Source organism: Lontra canadensis, unplaced genomic scaffold, assembly GCF_010015895.1.
Source record: "Lontra canadensis isolate GAN:19392208 unplaced genomic scaffold, GSC_riverotter_1.0 scaffold88, whole genome shotgun sequence".
Lineage (NCBI taxonomy): Eukaryota > Metazoa > Chordata > Mammalia > Carnivora > Mustelidae > Lontra > Lontra canadensis.
Genome location: NW_022631082.1, coordinates 44,590 through 67,387, shown reverse-complemented (window position 1 = coordinate 67,387; position 22,798 = coordinate 44,590). Strand labels below are relative to the sequence as shown.

The following is a 22,798-nucleotide window of genomic DNA, read 5'->3' as shown; positions in this document are numbered from 1 at the left end:
CTGATTCGTGAATCATTAAATAAAGCCAATTACATATTCAAATGTTCTCAGATGAATTTTGTTTTCAACGCTCAGAACACTCATTTTTATGGAAGCGAATGACAGCTTTCTGCAAAACAGAGAAAATGAATTTTTATAATTGCATTTGTAGGTAGAACGGTCAAGGACACCGGAGTTGATACCTTCTCTGTCCAAAACTGGGGGATCTATTTTGAAACGGGCTGTCCCTGTTAAATGCTGCTGGTGGTCAATTGAGAGTTTCCGGTCCCACATAAATGATTTTAGCTTTTACTGCTTTTAAATCTGTTGAAATAGGCATTCGATTGCCTTCAAGATATCACAGCCTTTTATGTTGCAGATTTCTCTAGGGATACACTCAGAAACGAACCCCAAAAACATTTCCTTGTATGGTGTGAAGATTTAAAATCACGAGGGCATCCCTAAAAGAGTCCCGCAAAAAAAAAAAAAAGTCGGAAGGACACAGAGGAAGCCGGGTCTACGCACACCTAGCGTTCCAACGCTCAGAACACCGTGAACTTTTCACTTTCGCCGACTGGCACAGCGGGGCTCCGGGAACACGCCTCCCTCCCGGGACTGAAATAGAGACATTGTAGCGCCTGTTCGCCCGGCAGCCAATCGCGGGCCAGACGGCCGGCGCGGACTCGGCCAGCGCCAATCACGATCCTTTCAAAACAACTTATGTAACCGCGTGGTCTCGCCCGCACCAGCCGGCGCTTCGGAGTTAGACTCCGCGTCTCCCAGACCGCTGGGCCCGAGAACCCCCAAAACGCTTTCAGTGCCTTCCAGTCTTGCGGTCCTGGCTGTAAAGGGGAAAAGGCACATCTGACCCCAAATTCTGGGGTCCCGTGCCAGGCTGCAGAGCCCGGGTCCCACCTCCCCGGGGTGGGCGGAGGAGGGGGCGGTTTGCTGACCTCAGGCCCCAGAGGAGGGGACCGGGAGCGAGCTCGGGGCCCCCCCCCCCCGCTGTCAACCCGCCGACCCCGCCCAGCGCGCAGTGACGTCACCGGCGAGGATCTTTGTTCTTGAACAAAAGGCCCACCTGAACGCTGACCTTGCCCCTAGGCCAATCCTTGACCCTAGGGTTCAGCAGCCCCTCCGGTCCGTCCCCTCCCGTCCCGGCTCCCAACGAGGGGAGCTCGCGGGTACACGGAGTCAGGACTCCAAGGTCCAGGGGGAAGACGCAGGCGCCGGCAGGTCCGAGCGCTGGGAGCGGGTTCGGCTCCGAGCCCACGCTAGGAGGCCACGTGTGTCCGAACGGCTTGTCACTCAGGACGCACGGGGCAGGGTCTGGGAGGATTGTCCAGTCAGGGGCTGCAGGGGCGGTGCCGACGCGCGGAAGCCCAGTGGGTGGTTAACCGCAGGCCCCCGTTCCCGGGGGCGGTGCCAGGAAGATGAGCCAATCAGGGTGCAGGGGTTCGGGGATCCGCCCAATCAGGGCGCAGGGCCCGGAGCGTCGTCCAATCAGATCGGAGGAGGGCGTACTCCAGTCGCGTGTCCACAGCTCCCCTGCGGCACCGGCGGCCGTGCGCACCTGCCCCGCGCGGCTGCTCGCGTCCCGGCCTCCTCGGTCTCGTAGGCCTCGGTCGCGCAGCCGCGGGCTGGACGCAGGGAGAGCCCCGAGCGGGAGCGCGAGATGGTGAGTGCGCGGGTTCGGGCGGAGCCCGGAGAGGCCGCTGCGAGCCGGACCCAACCGGCTGGAGGTGGCCCCGGCCGGGCGGCCCCGAGCCTGGGGGTCGCGACCGGAGTCGGTGCCCTCAGCCGGGGGTGGGGCCGCAGCGTCCTGTCCCCTCCCCCGAGCCGTGTCCTCCCGTGGGTGGGGGTTCGAGGGGGGGTGAGGGGACCTGAGCCGAAGGGGATCATGACCTGAGCCGAAGGTAGAGGCGCAGACGGCAAGGGCTGGGGGCGGCCGGGGCCCCCCATGACAGGTACCACATCCGTGCTCGGTTAAGGGCGCTGCGGAGCAGTGGGCTCCGTTCGGTGATGCACGGGGGCGGCATGCCACCCGCGGGCGGACGGGGCTGGAGAGCTGCGCAAGGCCCGGTGGGAGCGGGAAGCGGTGACGGGGAAGCGGAGGAGTCTGCAGGTCACCAGGTGCCCTTGGCGGGGTGGCCGGGGTCGAGCCGCCGGAGGACCTGGCGGCTGCTGACCAGCTCGTTCCTGATGGACGGGTTTAAGATTCCTTTGCTGGGAGAGGCCGAAACTGCCGTTCAGTTGATTCTTGGCTGGGTGACAAGGAGCTGAGTGCGAGGGACTCCATTTGGGGTCTCTTGTCTTGTTTTTAACATTCCAAAGACTGCTGCAGGAGAGACGGGTCTCCGGGACCCGCCAGCACCTGCGGTCCGAGAGAGACCGGGCTTTGCTCTAAGAGCAGCAGTGGCGGGAAGGTGGTTTCGTGGGGAATGGCTTCCTCCGCCCCGGTGGGCCGGGGCTTGTTCTGCTTCTCAGAACCTGTTGGGACCAGGTGGGGATGGGGAGGTAAAGGGGTCAGGTGTGGGCGGGAAAGAGACTGTGCTGGGCAGCTCGTCACACCGGTGTCCAGTGAAACAATCGAATTTAGGGAGGAGAGACTTGTATTGAGAAGAATGAGGGTGAAGGCTGGCGGGCGGGCACTGTGGCGCTGGGGCCAGGGGCTACCTCAGTGGGACCGCCGCTGTGAGCATAAGACCGGCCAGGCCAGCGTCTCAAGAGCTGCGTAGGAGGGGGTTTCTTTTCTAGAGAGGAGTAAGGAAGCGCAGGCATGGCCAGGTGTGGTGACGACCTGGGGCTCCCTGAGGCCAGCCTGTCCACGGGAGGGGCTGTCCGTGGCTCAGGCAGGCGGCAGGCCCACGTTCAGGGTCCGGAGGAAGGAGAGAAGCCAGAGCCGCCCTGGAACAGCGAGCACTTTGTGACCACGGGTCCGTGGAGACCAGCAGCTGAGGGAATCGTGGGCCCGGCTCATAGTGGATTTGGGGGGTCTGTGGCCGGCCCTGGGGCGGATGAACAAGGGGGACTTCCCCTGAGCCCTGGCTTGGTGGAAGGGGGAAGGGGCCCTTTTGCAGCCTGCCGTTTTCCACACCCCCACTGGGTGGGGGAGGGAGTGCCTTTCACCTCCAGGATTTTTTTTTTTTTTTTAAGATTTTATTTATTTATCTGACAGACAGAGATCACAAGCAGGCAGAGAGGCAGGCAGAGAGAGAGGAAGGGAAACAGACACCTTGCTGAGCAGAGAGCCCGATGTGGGGCTCGATCCCAGGACCCTGGGATCATGACCTGAGCCGAAGGCAGAGGCTTTAACCCACTGAGCCACCCAGGCGCCCCCACCTCCAGGATGTTTGCCCAGGAGCTCCGGGCTCAGGGAGAGGCTGCCTGTCACTGAGCCCCGTGGCGGCGCTGTCCCCGTCGAGCTCAGCGTGGACAGCTCGCTCTCAGGCAGCCTTACGTGCAGCAGATGGAAAAAAACTGAATGCTTTCTGCCTCCTTTCTTCCCCTTGAGCGGGGAGGGTGGTCAGTGGGTCACGTCTTCCTTTTCCTGCGGACTCTCGTGTTATTCTGGGGCTTATCCAGAGAATGTCCCGTCGGGGGAAAGTGTCTCAGTCCAGGAAGTGTCCCTGTTCATCAGGTTTGGGGGGAAGATGCAGGGGGTTCCCCACCTTCTTGCCAGGTGGGTAGAGGCATGGATTAAAGGATTCATCCAAATGCTAGTGAGTGTCCCGCAGGGTCCAGCGTGGGGACACTGTGCGGTCCTGACCCACTCCTGGTTTATAGCTGACAGACAGACGCGGAGAAATTCTGGGAACTGAGATGCGACGAGTTCTGACATACGATTTGTTATCATGAGGATAAAATTAAAGAATAACTGTTTTGTGAAAAACGTGACACGTTCCACTCCTGTAAAACCATAAACGTGCCCAGGAACGTCCCTTCCCATTTTATCCTTGAGCACGGGGTGGAAGGGGGGATTCTGCACGTTGTCATTCACACTCTGGGTTGGGGTCTTTTTCTTATTTCAGTGACCCAGGGTGCTGGAAGCAGGTGCCGCACTTGGGCTGGGGCAAGCCGCACCTGAAGCTGGGCCTGGTGGGAGGTAGGGAAGGGGTAGTAGGGTCTTGCTCCCCTGCAGGAAGCTCCAGCCCCAGGACCCCTGCAGAAGGATGCTGGGAGGAGCCACAGAGCTTGGAACAGGAGAGGCACCTGCAGCCGTGTGGGCCGAGCTGGGCGCGCCCAGGGGCTGTGCCCCGAGAGTCGGTTTAGCATCAGCCATGGAGTTGGATTTGTGGAAACTGAGGAAGTCTGTGAAGGGCAGACACAGGGAAGGCTCCTAGGGTTCAAGTGCTTTTGGAAGGGTTGATGAAGGCAGAGCCTATAGGGGTCAGAACCAAACTCTGAGGGTTTCCTCCCTGGTGAGAATTGGAGCCCTGGAGGAGGGACCGTTTCCACATGGATGGGGGAGGGCAGGGTGTGTGGAGCTACGGGATTCTGTCCCCTGGGGCTCAGGGTCCCCTCCCTACGTCCCTGGCAGCAGCCATCCTGGGCTACTGTCAGCAGGGAGAGCTGGTCCCCATCACCAGACCGGCCCTGACCCTCTGCCGTGGGGTTTCTGGTGCTGCATAGGGGTAGCAGCCCCTGCTCTGAGCCGCTCACCGTTGCTGCTTCTCCCGAGTGTGTCCTGGGGAGGCTCTTGCTGCCCAGTGGGCGACACAACTTCTCTCCTGCCATGTGTGCAGTGGGCTCTTATGTTCTTTTTTTTTTTTTTAATTTTTTAAAAAGATTTTATTTATTTATTTGACAGACAGAGATCACAAGTAGGCAGAGAGAGAGGAGGAAGCAGGCTCCCTGCTGAGCAGGGAGCCCGATGCGGGGCTCGATCCCAGGACTCTGAGATCATGACCTGAGCCGAAGGTAGAGGCTTTAACCAACTGAGCCACCCAGGCGCCCCGGCTCTTACGTTCTTGAGTGTTGGCGAGTCGGGGCGTTGGGGGGCGGGCGGTCCCCACGTTCATCCCCGGCTGGTGTGGGCACTGCGGCTGCAGTCATCTGACTAAGCATAAACCGGAGTAAACACTGACACGTGGGGGGGCTGGTGCTGTTGCTTGCGGGACGTGTGTCACCCGTCGGGCAGATGCCTGTCACCCGGCCCCAGGAGATCTCCGGCTCGGCTCTGTCCAGCTCTGGGAGGACCTGGGATCCGCTTCGGGCCACACGTCGGTTGCTCTGATGCCCGCTGGGGTGGAACACTCTGGGGTTCCTCTTCTAGGGCAGCGTCACCTGCCACCCGCACATCTCCAGGTTTCTTCCGCTTTCTTCACACTCTGTGGACGTCCGTGCGGTCTCATTTCCATGTGTTGCTCGTGTTCTCTCCAGCTCAGGAGTTCGCATGTCTCTCCACGTCCCTGTGTTCAGTACACTTGCGCATCCCCGTCCCCCTGGCGCGGACCACCCTCCTTCTGCACCGTGAGAAACCCCTTCGGTCGCTGCGGTCCCACGCACCCCTGCGGGCGCTTCCCCCAATGCAGTCCCCTTGTTTCGGGGACGTGGAAGCTGCAGGACTGGGCTCTGGTCCGTGCACGTGTCAAAGGAAACCATCCCTTGTTCCCCCCCCACGTAAACAGTCTTCAAGGCCCCATGTCCACATGTCCCCGTGGCCGCCCTGCCCCCACAGCACCTGCCGTTCCCTTCCCCAAACCAGGGGCCTGTGCATACATTCTGCTGTTTTCTGACAGGCCGTGTGTCCGTCCTCCATCAGTGCCAACGGTCTGATCACTCATTAAAAATAAAGCTGTCGGTTACTTTACCCCCAAACTGGATTTATTCTGCTGTTGCGGAAATTGCACTTGGGAGCACGTAAGGTCGCAAAACCACAGGCCGCTCGGAGGACAGAGGGGAGGAGGGCTCTGTGCAGAGGAGAGGGGGCGGGGGTGGCTGTGGAAACACAGAGATCTGGGAGGAAACTGGGAGTGGGAAGCCCAGTATGGGACGTGGGCTCATGGGCTGGGGGCGCTGGGAGGTGGAGGCGGGTCTCCTCCCTGGGACCGTGGATCCCAGGGAGAGTGGCGTGGACTTGCAGGGTGCTGGGCTTCCTGCTGGGCCCCCGGTGGGGAGCACGGTGGGACCCAAGGGCGCCCCTGCTGGCCCCATGACTGTCACCTCTGCACGCAGTGTGTGGAACTGGGCGGAGGTGCTGGGGGTCCCGATGTGTCCCCCATATCCAGGACCCCTTCCCTGCAGTGTGGCCATTCTAGGGTCGGAGGCAGATCCTGGCGGAGGCCCTTTTGGCAAGGTTGGAGAGCACCTGGTGGAGGTGTCTTTTTGGGGGACAAAATCTCCAGGTGCCTGGGTCTCGTTGAGCTCGACGCCAGAGGAACCGCCGGCGCGGGCCGCGGGGTCCCGTCCCCTCCCCGTGCGCTGAGTCCCCGGGCGACCCCACTCAGCCGTCCGCCCCGCCTGGCTGGGGGCCGCGCGGGAGGAAGACCCCGAGTCCCGCGCACTCGCCGTGGTCCCTTGTGCCCGGCCCGCAGGTGCCCGGCTCCCCCGGGGGCGGGGGGCGGCCGCGGGTCCCGCAGCGCCAGGGCCGCGGCTGTGGCTGATCGGAAGGGGTTTGCGGCGCATGTCGCGGTGTCGTTGCAGACGTGAGGCGTCTGTCCCTCTCCCCAGTCAGGGTCGCCCACGCATGGCCCGGCCCGCACCCACGCGCCCGTGGGAGAGTTGGTGTGAGTCTGGGGACCCGCTGGGCGAGTCGAAAAGCCGTGTCACGTGCTTGGGCAGGCTCGTGGGGGTCTCCGTCCTCCGGGACACTGTCCCTCAGTGCAGGGGACAGGAGGCGTTGGGGGTTCGAGCTTGAGAAGCCTCCTCTCTGGCCAGGCGGTGACAGTGCGCCGGGGTCAGCAGGAGCCGGGACGGGTCAGCGCAGCGAAGGTCAGCGGCGTTTCCAGGCCGGTGGTGGGGGCGGGCCGCGGTGCAGGGGGGCTGCGCGGGTCTGTGGCCCCCGAAGCCGCCGAGAAGACGCGTCCGAGGCCATCTGTCTTCCTTCGTCGTTTGCCTCAGTTCATTCCGAACGGTCTTCGGTAAGGAGTGTCCCTCGGCTTCCTGAAGGTTCCGGAGTCTCAAGGGACCCGTTAACATGCGTCTCAGCTTGTGTTTCGCAATCATGAGCTGCAGATTTAATGACCAGTAAGACAAGTTTGGGAGATTGAGATCGGAAGTTCCCCATAAAGGCCATGGTAGTTCTAACTTACATCCGTTTGTTTGGTTAAATTGTTAGCAGTGCATTTGAGGAGAGACTGTGTTTTTGGTTTTGTTTTTGGAGAAGGGGCTGGCTGGCCTTAGTGGAGGAGGGGAGGGGCGGAGGGAGAGGAAGAATGTCGGGCGGACTCCAGGCCCCACACTGAGCCTCACCAGGGCTCAGTCTCGTGACCTGAGCCAAAGTCAGGAGTCAGCTGATTAGCTGAGCCACCCAGGTGTCCTGCCACTGTGGTTTGGGAACCTGAAAGTGGCCAGGGTCCCTGTTGCACGCCCTCTCACAGCGCTGTGGTGACTGGAATCCATTTTTGCTGGTTTTCTCTAGACCAAAATAAGAATTTCTAACCCCTGGTTTCTTCTTATGTCTTTTTTAAAAGATTTTTTTTGAAAGATTTTATTTATTTGACAGAGATCACATGTGGGCAGAGAGGCAGGCAGAGAGAGAGAGGAAGGGAAGCAGGCTCCCTGCTGAGCAGAGAGCCCAATGGGAGTCTCGATCCCAGGACCCTGGGGTCATGACCTGAGCCGAAGGCAGAGGCTTTAACCCACTGAGTCCCCCAGGTACCCCTAATCCCTGTTTCTACGGGAGTAGCCTCCTTATAGAAGAAATCAGAGCAGAGGCCGGCGCGCTACCAGCAGGCACAGATCCCAGAGGAGCAGCGGGTTCTAAAACGGAGCTGGAACGAAAGCCAGTGAAGTCGTCAGAGACGGGACGCCCCTAACACAGGTCCCCGTAGGCCCTGCAGAGCGCAGATGGGCTGCAGGGCTCTGATCCCAGGACAAAACCGACCCTCCCGCTCAGGGTGGGGGAGAAGGCAGCCAGCGCAGCGGGCTCTGTGGGACGCGCACCTGTTTGCCCAGCAGGTGGGACGTGGGGTCTTCTCGGGGCCCATGCGTGATCACCAGGGAACTTGACCCTAAAAATAAAACCACCAGTTACTTTTCAGCAACACTGGGTTCATCTGGGAATAGCAGAGAATCATAATAGGGGACACAAAAGCCACGACCAAACCACAGGCAAGTCCAGCGAGGGAGGGAGAACTACTCTTTCATAGAGAAGGGACGTGGGCGGGGCCGTTCCAAAGACAGTGTCCATTGGAGCAAGCTGGGTTCCATGTGTCGTGGCTTCTCGTTGGCTGAGTTGTGACTGTCTCTCACAGTCTGGGCTGTGTCTCTCATTGGTTGTGCTGTTACTGGGGCAGGAGGAAACCTTCCTCCGTCGTCTTCTGGGACCGCAGCGTACCTAAAATATAGACTTGCAAGGTGCTGGTCTGAAGTTTAGGGATTGAGAACTTCCCCTGCCGGCCTCCCCACTTACTTCTAAGGAGTTTTTCTTGTATTTTCATATTAATTGTTGGGTCCATGGTCAAAGGAGCGAGACTGATAAAAAGCGAAGGTCAAGCAAAGCTTTATTTCGCACCAAGCATCGAGAATCAAACTGACGGGCCAGGGCCGTCTCTTGCAAAGAGGTGCCCCTCCCAGCCTCACAGACTAACTTTTATAGAGTAAAGGTGGAGCCTGGCCACACACAGGCGGCCAACTGAATTACAACTCATCCTATAGCAGTTATTTGAACTAGCCTATCACTCAGGTCAGAATTGGCGCCCAAAAGGCAGGGCCCACATTCTTGGGTGGTATTTTCCTGATCGGATGTCTCCACCTGGCTTGGCTCATCCTTGTATTCTGGGCTCTGACCTGACACGTCCTGGTATATGGGCTCTGTTATCAGGGGCTGGTCAGTCATATTTTTTCTGGTTTCCCAGACTTGTTTCTAAGTAAGTTCCTCCCCGGGGAGGGGGGGGTCAATCTAAGTTTACTGCATAAACAACAAAATGGCTCGCTCTGGCTAAGCAGGCCCTTACATTAATATACTTTAAAAGCCTTGACTTCCATTAGGTAAAATCTCACCAGCTTGTTCTATAACACATCTCCGCTATTCTTAGACACGTTCCTTATATTTCAGTAGAGAAGTCGTGCCTGGCTGGCTCAGAAGGTCAGGCATGTGACTCTTGGTCTTGGGGTTATAAATTGCAGCTGAGTTGGGCATAGAGATGACTTAAAATCTTTAATAAAAGTGAAAAAAGTAGTGTTGTGTTTTAAGTTCAAAAAGAACAGAAATGAACAAATCCCATAACAATACCCCAGACAAACCTGGTTGTACATTCAGTGAAATTTTCTTAAAACTCTTGACCTTTTAAGAGACTTGACATCATGGTCTCAATTTGGTGTCTGTCCATTTATTTCCTTATGCTGTGTGTCATTGAATAACTTTCTGTAGGTTTTCCGTTAAATCAATTTATATCCTCCATTAGACATATTTTCAGACATAAGGACAATTAGCTAGATAGTAGTTTAAAAGCTTAATGTTAAAAAGTCTCTTTTTGGGGGCGCCTGGGTGGCTCAGACAGTTAAAGGACTGCCTTTGGCTCAGGTCATGATCTCGGGGTCCGGGGATTGAGCCCCACGTCAGGCTCCGACTCAGCAGAGCATCTGCTTTTCCCTCTCCCTGTGCCCTTCCCACGCAGTTGTGTTCTTCTCTCTCTCAAATAAATAAGTCTTTTAAAAAGTCTCTTTTTAATATTTAATTTTCAACTGCTTGTTTCTGGTGATTAAGTGCACCCTGAGATTTGTGAGTTTGCATTCTGGAAACTTACAAAAAATCTGATTCTATGATTATCTTTCTAGTCTTTTTGGACATGACCTGCGTAATCATTTGACTTGGGAGTAAATTTTTCAGTTACAGTATTTCTTCAGCTAAAACTACATCATTAGTTTTCTCTACAAGTGATTGTAAAAAATCAAGCACGTACTACATTTCCGCAGTAGAGCGATGTCTGCTGCTCAGGGTGAGAAGTACGTTTGGATGCTTGAAAAGACCTGAAAGAAATAAGACTTGAAATGTGGCTTATGTTAATCCATTTAGAAAAGCTAAGTAATCTAACAGCTAAAAACACAGAGGAGGGGCTTCTGGGTAGCTCAGTTGTTAAGCAGCTGCTTTTGGCTCAGGTCGTGATTCCAGGGTCCTGGGATGGAGCCCCACATCTGGCTTCCTGCTCAACGGGCAGCCTGCTTCTCCCTCTCCCACCTCCTCTGCTGTGTTCCCTCTCTTGCTGTGTCTCTGTCAAATAAATAAATAAAATCTTTAAAAACACAGAGGAGAAGATAAAGAGGGAGTTATTAAACTCATTATCCCTAACAATGCAGAGTGACGTGTGAAGGGGTCTTTCGCTCCCATCCTGCTGTATGCAGCAGAGACCCGTGTGAAACAGGACCCGGCCTTCCCCTCAGATGTGTTCGGCGGACTGTTTTCTCGATTGGGCTGTCCCACACGCTGGGAAAGCTCTCGTGAGCACGTGCGTGTTGACCCAAACGAGACAAGTGTAGACGCGTATCTGTTCACTGGGGAGAAGCAGTCCACCGTTGAAGACTCAGAAAGAACCGCAAGGAGGTTTATATGCAAAGCCCACCTGCTGGTTCACTTTCTCCGTAGCAGTCTGTGCTCCAGGGATGATGAGAAAGACAAGATGAGGCTTTCCGTAACACGAGAGCTCCGTTAGTCCGAGACTCGGAAAATATAGTGGAATGATTGTTCACTTCATGTTTGCTCCATTGAGACGAGTGATGGAAACGGACGCGACCGGTCTCTGAAAACTCACCACATCCGCTACAATAAGATCTTGTTAGTTAATACTGGTTATCTGTTCTTCTCCATATTTGTACATTTTCAGAGCTCAGCAGGCTTTGCAAAAAAATGCAAGTAGAGTGACATGTTCTCCTTGTATTAAGGCAGATCTGTGCAAGTAATCTAGTACAGTCACGTCTGTTTGCGAACCGTGCGCTCTCGACTGAGAAATGACCCACGCTGTTTGGCAGGAAGGCCCCTCCAGGCCAGGAAAGGATCCTGAGAGATGCTGAGCTCGGTTTACTCGTGGTCTCCCTTTCCTCGTCTCCAGGCCCGATGACATTCCTCGCCTTCAGTGCCAGCTGTGTGTACGGGCTGGTGAGACGGGGAAGTACGTGAAGACGCCCCTGGTTCCTGATCCAGGGCCCCTGAAATCCTTGTCCTTGCTGGGGGCTGGGAGCATCTTCTGTTGCGTCAGGTGACGCTGGGTGGGCTCCTGGCTGGCTCCCGGCGGGGGCCGGTGCCCGGGAAGACCCGCGGTGATTAGAAGCTGGAGCTTCTGTCCTGCCACATTCCCTGGAGGAGGGGAAGGGCTGAAAGTGGGGTTAATGGTCCATCAGGCCAACGAGGTGAAGCCTCCATAGAAATCCCAGTAGAAGGGGGTTTGTAAACGTGGGGTGCGGGAAGGGTGGGGCACCCAGAGAATGTATGGACACTCCTTTCCCGTCCCTCCCCCTGTGCCTCTGTTTTCCTGGCTGCTCCTCTGTACCCTTTACCCATCCTTCCCTACACTGGAAAGCATAAGTAAGTGTTTCCCTGAGTTCTGTGAGGCCCTCCAGCAAGTCACTGGGACAAAGGAGGGGGCACGGGAACCTGCTCTCCTGCCCGTCGGTCAGAAGTGCGGGTGATGGCAGGGCCTGTGCCTGGTGTCTGAACCCTGTGTGTGTTTGGGATGGGGACAGTCTCGGGGGGCCGAGCGCTGACTTGTGGGATGCGACCCTGACTCCAGGTCGGTAGCCTCAGGGTGAGTGTCCAGGTACAGCCTCGGGCTGGCGTCACGCGGGACTCTGGGGGCCTAGGTGACAGAGATGATGGAAGGACAGCATTCTCTGGGGAGGTGGCAGAGACACAGAGGGAAGAAACACGCGGGGAGGCACAGGTGTGGGCGGCAGGAAGAGAGACGAGTGTCGGTGTCGCTCTGCAAGGCCGCGCCCCATCAACACGCCGTTCTCAGGGGCTCTCAGTGCCGACCCTCCCCTCTGCTGGCACACGGCGCTGCAGTTTTGTGGGTTGTTCTCGTCTTGTTTCTGACCTGATGGCTCTGATGGTCCCGCTTTGGAATGTCGCAGGATCCGTGGGACGGTGCTTCTCCAGGAACTGTCGTTGCCGGATGCAAACACTACTTAGGTGGTGGCTGGGCTCATCTGTACATTCTCATAATTTGTCTGTAGGACTCTGGGATTTCTAAACTCTGCGTCCGACACCTGCTGATGATGGAGTCTGCCTTTCCGTTTTTAAATCTTTCTTGTTTTCTGTTGCCGCACCGGCCGGGCCGTCACGGGTGTGGAATTGTGCGCACGACTCCTCAGCTGCTTGTTCCCGATCTCGGAGGGAACCGGTCACGTAGGGAATCGGCTCTTGGTGCCCGTTCAGACACCGCTTCTTCCTCATGGTGCTTGTTTCCATCTGGTCTCTGAGTCAGCTGTGTCCGCGCACGGGGACATGAGATAGGCATGTCGTCAGCGGGTATGGACTGGAAGCCTGTGGTTCGTTTGTCTTGTTTCCATTAGAGGCGCAGATTATGTTCATGAAGAGTCAATATCGAATCCACTTCTAGAAGAGAACAGACTTGGTTTTGTCTTCTGATGTTATCTATACACGTACGTATAAGATTTCCTTCTAAACAGGAAGAAAATCTTATACATAAGATTTGCCTTTACATTTATGAATGTTGCCTTTCAAAACTGTGAATTGTCCTTTTCCTGTCTTGCTGATGCTTTGTGATCCCTTTCTACATTTGGGAATCACCGATGTTTAAATGCTTGGTACCGGGGCACGTGGGTGGCTCAGTGGTTTAAAGTCTCTGCCTTCAGCTCAGGTCATGATCTCGGGGTTCTGGTATCGAGGCCCGTGTCGGGCTCTCTGCACAGCGGGAAGCCTGCTTCCCCCCACCCCGCCTGCCTCTTTGCCTGCTTGTGATCTCTGTTGAACAAATAAATAAAAATCTTAAAAAGAAAAAAGGATAAATGCTTGGTACATGGTCCTATGCACTGTTTGAGATGCCTTTCGAGTGTGGGGATATTTGAATCTACTGATTTCGCTTCTTTAATGACCAAGGATGTCCTTAGATGTTCTGTTACCTTGCGTCACCTCAGGTGTGTTACCAATTTGTATAAATTTATTCCCTTATTCTAAGACATCTTTCCCTGTGGGGCACCTGGGTGGCTCAGGGGGTTAAGCCTCTGCCTTTGGCTCAGGTCATGATCTCGGAGTTCTGGGATCGAGCCCCGCATCGGGCTCTCTGCTCAGCTCAGCGGGGTGTCGGCTTCCCCCTCTCTTCCTCCCTTTCTGCCTACTTGTGTTCTCTGACTGTCAAATAAATAAATAAAATCTTTAAAAAAAAATCAGGGCATCTGGGCGGCTCAGTCGGTTGAGGATCTGACTCGGTTTTGGCTCAGGTTGTGATATCGGGGTTGCGGGACTGGGCTCTGCACGCAGCGGGGAGTTTGCTTCTCCCTCTTGTGCTGCTCCTCCCCTGCTTGTTCTCTCTCTCTCAAATACATAAAAAAATCTTAAAAATCTTTCTCCACAGCTAGTTTATAATATCTTCTAAGTCTACTTAATCTCTGAAATTGTAATTTTGTTTCTTTTTCATACTTTTTACTTGCCTAAATTCTATTGTTTTTGAGTAAAATTGCCAAAAGATTAAGGAAGATATATTTTTAGCTTGTATGACTTTTTAAAAAATGTATTTATTTATTTATTTACTTACTTAATTTATTTATTTATTTGACAGGCAGAGATCACAAGTAGGCAGAGAAGCAGGCAGAGAGAGAGGAGGCGTCTATTTATTTATAGGGTATTAATTAATTCTGGGCAGACACTTTGAGAGATCTATTTTAATTTTTAAAGATTTTTATTTTTATTTATTTGACAGATCACAAGTAGAGAGGCAGGCAGAGAGAGAGGGGAAGCAGGCTCCCCCACTGAGCAGAGAGCCCGATGTGGGACTCGATCCCAGGACCCTGAGATCATGACCTGAGCTGAAAGCAGAGGCTTAACCCACTGAGCCACCCAGGCATCCCTGAGAGATCTATTTTAATCTTGATGGGAGGCACACTGTGGACCCTGCCAATATGGGTTGAGGTTTTTGCCCAGGAAGAGGATGTAGGTGATCTAGTCAAGACAAATGATCCGTGTCTCCAGTCTCTACTATTGTGTGTCCGAGATGGAGCAGGTGAAAGATGTGGAAGGGTCATTTATTTTCTTTGCTTTTGTGTTGATTACTGTTATCAAATTCTAGAATTATTTCCCTTTTCTGGGACAGAGACACTTATTTAAAAAATATCTGCCCAATGAAATGAGTGCGCATTGGAACTAAGTAGAAAATGGGGTGTCTCTCAAAAGACCTAAGCAGAAGGGAGTGGGTTCAGACACTGAACAGTTGAGGTTCGTTAGGGACCTCTACTATTTGTATTGTAGTCCTCCTAGGTGAGGGGTCCTTACAGCAAGGGTCTGGGCACGTGTCAACAAGGACAGAGATTCATTCCCAGTGTGGGGAGTGGTTTCTTCGAGCTGATTACAAGGGAAGACTGGGATGGGTCCCTGTGGTTCCCTGCAGTTCGATCATTGGGAGGGAGGAGGACTTTGGAAAGCCTGGCTGCAGGGAAGCAGATGTGGGAGCACTTAAGTTGGTAACAATCTTTTTTCCAGTGCCCTGGTCCTCTGCAAGAATAGGATAAACGAGTCAGGTTTTGGTTTTGTTTAGGAACCTCCATTTGCCAGAATTGAGAATTAGGAATTCCAGTGGTCTTGAGGCCCCTGACTGGCTCAGTGAGTAGAGCTTGCGATTGATCTCAGAGTTGTGAGTTCGAGCCCCACCTTGGGCACAGAGCCTACTTTAAAAAAAAAAAAAAAGTAAATTTTTTAAAAAAGAGAATTTTAGCAGTTTTTCTTTTAGTTGACTCATCTAGGATGTGTGTGAATGGTTTGTCAAATTTACCTGCAGTGGACATATTTCACATTCTATCCTGGTCCTTATGACTAAAGGGAAAAGATACTTGTTCTGGTCTTTAATAAACATAAACTTAAATGTTACCTGGGTGGATTCCACACCTACAGGAAGACCAGAATTTTCTTTAAAGATAATTTGGAGTTGGTTTGTAATCGTCATGGAAAGGCTGATGATTTATGTATGTAATGTAATGTATGTAATGTAATGTAAATATGCATGTAACGTTAACTTTTAAAGTAAACCTGCCGGGGATACCTGGGTGGCTCAGTTGGTTAAGTGTAACCTGCCAGTTATTGTACTAGCAAAAATGGGTTTACTTGGTAATAGCAGAGATTTACAAATCTTTTTCTTTTTTTTTTAAGATTTTATTTATTTGTCGGGGGTGGGGGGGGAGAGGCAGGCTCCCGCTGGGCAGGGTGCCCAATTTGGGACTTGATCTCAGGACTCTGGGATCATGACCTGTGCAAAAGGCAGTTGCTCAGTGGACTGAGCCACCAGGCGCCCTGAGATTTGCAGTTCTGTTATGTAGGGAGGACCTCTGTTTCATCGAGGAGAAGGGGATATTGGGAGGGGCTGTTCCACATGACATCCACCGGGGCAAACTTGGGGTTACCCCCTAGTGTCTTCTCATAGGGTAGGCTGTGACTGCCTCTCATTGGCTGGGCTGTTGCCAGGGCAGGAGAAAACTTTCCTTCCTTTGTCCTGCTGGGGCAGTAATGTGTCCAAGATTGTCTCTTGCTATTGAGTGCAGTGGAGGTGCTGGTGAGAGCTCCCCCTTTGGTCTTCTAATTTCACTGGAGTCATGTTCCTTTATTCCTTTTCAGAGAGTCAGTGGGTTCTCGGGCGGTTTTCACTTGCTGGCCGTTACGAATCAAGCTGCTGAGTGTGTGTGGAAATAGTGTGGTGCTCATCTTCACTTGTCTTGGGTAGATTGATAGTAGGAGTGGAATTGCTATATTGCACGGTGACTGGACGGTCATCATTTTGAGGACGCGCCGGACTCCTCCCGGGTTGTGCCATTTTGCATCCCCAGAAGCAGAAATGCATGAGGAGGGCACCTGGGTGGCTCAGTTGGTGGAGCATCTGCCTTTGGCTCGGGTAGTGGTCCCGGGGTCCTGGGATCGAGTCCTCTGTTGGGCTTCTGGGATCCAGGTCCACATTGGGTTCCCTGCTTGGCAGGGAGCCTGCTCTGCCTGCTGCTCCCCCTGCTTTTGCTCTCTCTCTCAAATGAAGAGAGTCCCCCTTTCTCAGGTCCTCACCAGCACTTACTTGTTTCTTTATAGCCATTCTAGTGGGTCTGAAGGGGTTTCTGCTTATAATTTGACATCCATTTCCCCGATAACTGACATCTAGCATCTTTTCCGGAACCTGTTGGCCGCTGGCGTATCTTCTTAGAAAGGTACCTGCTCATATTCATCCCCCATGATTTGATCGTATTATTTTTCTTTATATTATTGTTTTTTATTTTTCATGGGGTCATATGGATTTTTAAAACATATTTAAAATACAGGAGTTAACCAGGTGTGTGATAAGCAAACCCCAGTTATAACCACAGTTGAAGTAGAATTGACCTTCTTCTTAAGTGTTATGGGTGGCATATGAGATTTTGTTTTTCCCTTAAGTTTTGAGAACATAGTTTTTGTTTGGACGATCTCAGATTTTTTGAAAAAAAAAAAAAAAGATTTTTAAACTCTGCATTTCACGAGTGCGGTGTCATCCCTTGTTGCTCTGATGGGGTGGATTTGCCTTGTTTTCTTTCTCTGTTACAAAGTCGCCAGCAGCTGTTACCATCAGTCCCTCAGGGGCTCCTCCCTCTGGCGCCCTTCTGCTTGCATTCTGGGCACTGGGGTACATGGTCGAGGCCCTGCTGATTTCTGTGATTCTTCAGGAGCTGGAGCTCCTCTTATGCACTACGTGTGCCAGGCCCCTGGGGCCTGTGTCCCTGCTCACTGTCCACCGAACCCAGGGACAGGGTGGTGTGTGCCTCTGCCGGGATAGAGGGGACTGCGCTAGGCTCCTTGACCTTGTTGCCTTCCAGCGAGAGCAGCACTGGAATCTGTGTTCACGGCATCCTGACATCTGGTTCCAGTTCTTGGGGCTGACAAGGCAGTAATCGTCCCTGAGCAAGTCAGAGATGTGCCGTCCAATTTCAGTGTGGTCTGAACGAGTATTTCATTTTTCATTCTTTACCATACAAGTGTCCTCAGATCTGCTCATTTTCAGGGCAAATAGCCTATATTTGGGTGTATGTACGTCTGGATGAGCTGTCGTCATCGCCCTCTGCTTCGGGGTCCCAGCCCTTCGCGTCACTGAGGGCACTGCCGTGGAGGTGTGTTTGCGTGTTGTCACTTCCCGCATGGGTGTGACTCGGGTCCTCAGAATGGAATCTGGTTCCCTGCGTGTTGCCCCCGCATCCTCCCACACACACGGGTGAGGAGGGAGCGTTGCTGCAACAGAACATGTGGATGTTGCAGGACACAGTGGTCTTTGCGGATGTGGCTGTGAACTTCACCCCGGAAGAGTGGGCTTTGCTGGATCGTGGTCAGAGGCGGCTCTACAGGGATGTGATGCTGGAGACCTGCAGGAACCTGGCCTCCCTGGGTAAGCGTGGTTCTACCCCGTCTCTAGAGTTGTAGGGAACGAGTGTTTCTTAGAAGTGTCTGATCTTCCTGGGGCCGAGGAATGGGAATATGCTGGAGGAGAGACAGACGTGGCCCAAGCCTTCATGGAAACTACTGAGGGTCACATACCTTTTGCGTGAAAACAGAGTCTCCTGTGTTAAATTGGCTATTGCTTCTATCAAAGTCTGAGACTCCCTAATTTTATCAGTGTGAGGATGGGCTCCTTTGTGGTTTTCAGTTCTGCGATAGATGCGCTGTGGTTCACACCCATTTCTCCTGGTAATCATGCTGCAGTTAAACTCGCACTTTGTCCTCTTCGATGACCTTGAAGACCAAATTAACAGCCCATCTTCCAGACTGCTTGTGGCCCTTCAAATCCTCCCTCCTGCTGGGCTGTTGTGGGGAGCTGGGCGGTAGCCACAGCCACTGTCCAACCTCCCAGTCCCCAATGGCAGCTGGGGCAGTGCAGGCTCCCCCGATGGCCTCAGTGCCTTCAGAACGGTCCAGCAGCCCTCAGTCGGACCAGGTTCTGGAGAAGGGAGAAGGGAATGGCATTCGCGCATGTCCGTTAGAAACGTGACTCCGTCCCTGTTTTGAGAAGGTTGATTTTGTCATTCACCTGCTCTCCGTGTCGGACATTTCATCCATCCTTGCCCACGTGGCAAGCCTTTCTGTGTTCTTATAGAAGTAGGGTGTGGATGTGAGGATTTTGCCCAGTTCCGATAATACTATCTCCTCATTAGTCACCACTGATTTTAAAGCATTTCCGCATAAACAGGCTGCCTTTTCATACGCTTTTCCTCTTATTGCCAAAGTCCCAAAGCACTAAGGTCCTTAGAGTTTTTCTGTGGTCACATGTTCATTCTTCCTGATGAACTTCATTTACATTTGGGATCAGTATATGAAGAGAAATCCCCAAATGGTCTGTTTTCTGAATTTTCTTACCTTTAAACATCAGGTCATTCCCAAGAAGTTAAATTGTGCTTCCAATTCTTGCAGATTGTTGCACTCAAGTTAACCCTTGTGGATCAGGGATTCAGCTGAATATTTTGGAGAATGAACTATCCAGTGAAGATAAAATAGTAACATTTACAAGAAATGATTCCTGGGCTCTTTTTGGAGAAAACTGGGTGTTTCATCACATTGGAGATCAGACCCAATCCCAGGAGAGGTGTTTGAGGTGAGTGCCTCTCTCTCCCATAGGAGAAAGAGGAATCTTGGCAAATTGTTAGAATAACTTGAAATTAAAGAAGGCATGGAGTTATAAACCTAGCTCAACAGTTGTGTAGTTGGAATTACACAAGTTCTTCCTAAATGTGATGTAGTATTGATCAGCAGATATATAATTCAGCTCCAGACATTTATCAGGAAAACCCACATGTAAGAAAGTTTGACAGTTACGGCTGTCACTGGGCCCTTATTCTGAGCATTTGGCTTCTTCTACATCATAGCAGTGTAGACGGTGACACAAACATGCCCATTCCTTGGAAGTGGCCATTATGTATCAAGTAATCATTAATATCAATAGATCGTTAATAAAGAGATCAGTTAAAATCATTATTCCGTAACAGTGTGCCTTCCCATTTTGAACAGAAGTCGTTTGGTGGAGCGGGTCTGTGAAAGCAGCGAAGATAATCGATGTGGAGAAATCAGAAGGCAGATGACAAGTCTTACCGTGCGTGCGCATCATCCTACTGGAGACAAGTCCTGTCACTGCGCCAAGTGTAGAGAAGCCTTCACAGATGGTTCTTTCCCTGAGAATCCACAAAGATCCCACCCTGGACACAAACCTAGTGCCCGTGAGGAATGCGGGCCGGCCTGCAGCTGTGTCTGGAGCCCCAGCCCTCACGTGGACACAGGCCTTGTAGAGAAACCTTATGAACCTCAGGACACTGGGGGAGCTTCGACGAAAGACTTGAAGAGTCGCGGTAGTAAAAAATCTTTGGAGTGCAAGAAATGTGGGAAAACTTTCACTTGCATGTCGTCCTTTCGGGGTCACGTGGAGGGTCACTGTGGACAGAGAGTCCATGCGTGTGACGTGTGCGGGAAGGCCTTCATGTATCAGTCCTACCTTACACGTCACGTGAGAACTCACACTGGGGAGAGACCCTATGAATGTGTGGAGTGTGGGAAAGCCTACAGTTGCCTCTCATATTTTCGAGAACATGTGAGAACGCACAGTGGAGAGAAACCCTATGAATGTAAGCAGTGTGGGAAGACGTTCAAGTATCCCGCGTCCTTGCAAGGACACGTGATGACACACACTGGAGAGAGACCGTATCTCTGTCAGCAATGTGGGAAAGCCTTCAGTTGTCCCAAATACTTCAGGAGACACGTGAGAACGCACAGTGGGCTGAAACCCTATGAATGTTCGTTATGTGGGAAAGCCTACACTTGTTCCTTATCCCTTCGAGAACATGTCAGAACTCACAGTGAAGAGAGACCCTACGAATGTCAGCAGTGTGGGAAGGCCTTCAGACATCCTCGATATTTCCAAAGACACGTGAGGATGCACAGTGGCGTGAAACCCTACGAGTGTAAGGAGTGTGGGAAAGCGTACAGCAGCTCCACATCGCTGCAGGAACATGTGAGGACACACACCGGGGAGAGGCCCTTCGAGTGTCAGCAGTGCGGGAAGGCCTTCACTCGTCACTCCTCCCTTCAAGGACACGTGCGGGCGCACAGTTTGGAGAAACGTTACGAGTGTGCACAATGCGGGAAGGCCTTCCGTTGGTCCTCGTCCTTACAAAAACACGTGAGAACACACAGTGAAGAGAAACCCTATGAATGTCAGCAGTGTGGCAAAGCCTTCTGGTACCCAGCCAACCTGAGAGCCCACGTGAAGACACACACTGAGGAGAGAGCCTACGAGTGTCCGCACTGTGGGAAGGCCTTCAGCTGTCACTCCTCTCTTCAGGTGCACGTGAGAAAGCACAGCGGGGTGAAACCCTATGAATGTAAGGAGTGTGGGAAGGCCTTCTGGTATCCCGTGAACCTGCGGGCACACGTGAGGACGCACACTGGGGAGAGACCCTATGAATGTAAGGAGTGCGGGAAGGCCTACAGGTGCCCCGCAAACTTGCGGGTCCACGTGAGGACGCACACTGGGGAGAGACCGTATGAGTGTCAGCAGTGTGGGAAGGCCTTCAGGTATCCGGCCAACCTGCGAGCCCACGTGAGGACGCACACTGGGGAGAGACCCTACGAGTGTCAGCAGTGCGGGAAGGCCTTCAGGTACCCGACAAACCTGCGAGCCCATGTGAGGACTCACACTGGGGAGAAACTCTGAATGGAAGGACTGTGGGAAAGCCTTCATCTGTCCTTAAAATCTTGTAAATCCAATCAGACACACTGGCAGGAAGTCTTATGAATGTAAAGACTGGTGGGAAACCTTTAGGTATAGTTCCTCGTATATTTTGTGCATAAGAACTCAGGGCTGGAGAGCAGTCTCTGTTTGTTATAAACATGGTTGTGCCTTGTAAGTGCCTCGTCCCTAACAGGGATCCCCGTCATATTTATTTCCACTGCATGTTGCCAAGAGGAACCCCTGAGATAAAATATTCCTCTCTGTGCCCTTTGTATGAGATATATTTTGTTACTTCACACGTGAAAATTGTATAGTTATATAAAATTTCTCATTTCCGTGACAATGTCTTTGGGCCCCAGGGGTGACAGTGATGTGTATTTATAGCTCGTCCTCTCTTGTGGATACTGGAAATTCCGACTCTGTCTCTACTCTTCTTCCAATCTTCATGATTGAATGATGTATCTTCACGTTTGCTTATTGCCGCTGTATACCACACCTCTGCGCCCCACAGAAATGAGTCAGCGTGCAGGGATGCTGAAAGAGGACAGTCTCCTCCAGTTGTGCTCCTATTTTGGCCTCTGCCGATCACACTTCATCTTGGTTGTTCATCAGTCATGATGCATTAAGAAGAGAAACCCTGTGGCGTAAGATGAAAGCTGGCGTCTGGCTGCTTCTACTGAATTTCGTTGTGAGCGTGGTGAGGTGGGAGACCATGTGTCCCAGAGTCCTTCTCTCTGTGGTTCTGAGATGAAGGCCGTGAAGAAAGAAACTGCTTGAAGAAGCTATGCTTTTCTGGCAGGAGACAGAGATGTGTGGGGACCCACATGGGCTTGGGTCACGGCGCATCTTCCTAATTACTGATCTGTCGTGTGGAGCAGCCTGCAACCTGACACAAGTTTGACATCAGTTTTTGTCCGGTAGCACACTCCAGAGACTTTTCCACGAGCTCTCCTGTGATGGACCAGCTCGGTTTTCAGGTCCACATGGTTCCTTGCGCTGCCCTGTGGCTCCTTGTGTCCATGAGGCCACCTCTTTCAGGCCATCGTGTATAGGGATCTCTCTCATCCTGGCACCTCTCCTCTCCCATACTTTTTCTACCACATGATTTCTGTGGTAAGCATCATGTCCCTCTCAGGATAGATCTGTGTCCTGCCTCCCCCTGACGGGATTAATGCTGCAGCCTCAGATGCGGGAAACCTCCTTCCCTTGTTGCACTGTAGAGAGGCTCCAGTAGCCCTGTATTTCTTCCTTCTGGATGTTTCTGTAATTGGAATAAGCACTTGTGAGTGTATGGCAGTTTGTGGCAATTCTCACCTATAGCTAACTGGCTGACTGCTATCTAAGAGATAAATCCAGTATGCTTAATTCCTTTCTGTTGATACATGTAATTTCCCAGGTTTTTTTGTTTGTTTTTTTTTTAACATGTAATTCAAAACAATGGCTTTTTCTTTGCTTTGTAAAATGTGTTTCTCTGCATTGCTTCATGGAAACCACATTACTGAGGTTTTCAAATCTGTTGCGTACTTGCAAATGATAGGATGTTTTATGTCCTCTATTATTTTTTAAGATTTTATTTATTTGAGCAAGAAAGAGAGTGAGCACGAGCAGGGAGCCCGATGTGGGGCTCGATCCCAGGACCCCGAGATCATGACCTGAGCCGAAGGCAGAGGCTTAACCGACTCAGCTGCCCAGCCGCCCCTCACAACTGAGTTCTTTTAAAATATCCCGTTCTACAGGATTAACTTTTTCTTCTGATTGTGTCCATTTTTTTTTTTTTT

At 52.5% G+C, this 22,798-nt stretch overlaps 1 protein-coding gene across 2 annotated transcripts; it reads left to right on the top strand.

The window, feature by feature from the left end:
• The first annotated feature begins 1,537 nt into the window (after nucleotides 1-1,537).
• Nucleotides 1,538-21,547, top strand: ZNF77 (zinc finger protein 77). Of its 2 annotated transcripts, XM_032883510.1 has the most exons (4): nucleotides 1,538-1,657; nucleotides 17,567-17,693; nucleotides 18,713-18,893; nucleotides 19,307-21,546. In XM_032883510.1, the coding sequence occupies exons 1-4, from the start codon at nucleotides 1,655-1,657 to the stop codon at nucleotides 21,000-21,002; spliced, it is 2,007 nt and encodes a 668-aa protein (XP_032739401.1). In that variant the 5' UTR covers nucleotides 1,538-1,654; the 3' UTR covers nucleotides 21,003-21,546. The 2 variants fall into 2 exon arrangements, with proteins under 2 accessions (XP_032739401.1, XP_032739400.1); XM_032883509.1 differs by lacking the exon at nucleotides 1,538-1,657 and having other exon boundaries at nucleotides 16,915-17,693; nucleotides 19,307-21,547.
• The last annotated feature ends 1,251 nt before the right edge of the window (nucleotides 21,548-22,798 follow it).